Here is a 1,210-nt window from a genome sequence, read left to right as displayed (position 1 = left end):
GCGGACCCCGTGCTCGGTGCTCCTGCCACGCTGCCTGCGCGCTGCGATGTGCTGCAAGGGCTGGAGACCGTGCCACGGTGGGAAACCTCCCCATTCCTCCTCCCGGCATGGGGCCAGCGGGAAGGAGGCCCCCAGCTCATGTTTCACCACTCGCATGTCCTCTCCCTGAACCCGGCGCTGCTGGAGCAGAGCTCTGCCGGCACCGGGAAAGCTGTTTTCCCCACACCACCGGCAAGATCCAGCTCCTTCGCCCCGTCTGTCAAAGCAAGGTGAACAGGGTGCTGCTCCCAGCCGGGCTGTGCGGTGCCCCCAGCACGCCTCCCACCCTCCTCCCTGAAAACCACGACTCCCTGTCTGAAGTGAGACCTTAGTTCATGTGTGTATTTGCTGCTTTCTTCCCAGAAAAGCTTGAGGGAACGAGACAGGGGGACCCTGAGGGCTGCCTGGACCAGCGGGGCTCGGACGAGGTGTTTGACCATGGCAAACAGCCCTGGTACACTCTGATGCCACCACGATGTGACACTTACAGGTTCCTGCTCCGTTTCTTGCGGGAGGTCTCGTCCCCTTCATCACAGCTGCATTCGGGGTCAGCTCCGCTCAGCTGGGGGGGAACAGAAAAACAGCGTCTGCATCATCATGCCAGTGCGTGCCCAGAGTGGCACTCCAAGTGTCACCGACCAGCATTGCCAGCATCCCCCGTGGTCTCCGCAGCCACACAGCCCAGAGCCACGGCATCCACAGGGCTCCTTCCCCACAACCACGGCTGGCTGCGGCAATGCAATGGGACAAGCTCCTCTCCACTCTGGCATGGGAACGTGCCTCCCCCCTGGATGTTCCTGGAGCATCTAAGGAGACGCCATGGCTGGTAGCCCACGTACCCCTCCAGGTTCAACATGCTGACAGTGGTACCTCCTATGAGGAGGACGCCCATATCCCCACTCCTGATGTTCCTATTCCCGCTGTCTTGAGTGGGCACAGGGACTCCCCTCCCCAGCCCGCAGAGCACCTCGTCCTCCCAGACCCAGTCTGGGCACCCAAAATCAATCAAAGGTCCCCCAGCAGTCCCCAGGCAGGAAAAATCAGAGCAGTTCAGCCATAACTGAATCATACCATGGCAGCTTTCAAGTCCGAGGAGCACCCAGAGGGCTCCACTCCCTGACCACCACCCCGGGGCGGCCTGGGCAAACCAAGGGGGACCTCGGATGCACGG

General features: G+C 61.9%; 1 protein-coding gene across 1 annotated transcript in view; it reads right to left on the bottom strand.

Annotated features, from left to right (window-relative positions):
- Positions 1-523: 523 nt before the first annotated feature.
- The window catches only part of LOC104076900 (regulator of G-protein signaling 3-like), a 4,385-nt gene continuing 3,698 nt past the window's right edge, over positions 524-1,210 (bottom strand). The window contains exon 3 of the mRNA XM_009577925.1: positions 524-601. Coding sequence (XP_009576220.1) covers positions 524-601 — 78 coding nt within the window. The remainder of the gene's footprint in view (positions 602-1,210) is intronic.

This window comes from Fulmarus glacialis, unplaced genomic scaffold, assembly GCF_000690835.1.
Source record: "Fulmarus glacialis isolate BGI_N327 unplaced genomic scaffold, ASM69083v1 scaffold20125, whole genome shotgun sequence".
NCBI lineage: Eukaryota > Metazoa > Chordata > Aves > Procellariiformes > Procellariidae > Fulmarus > Fulmarus glacialis.
This window is presented reverse-complemented; position numbering and strand designations above follow the sequence as displayed.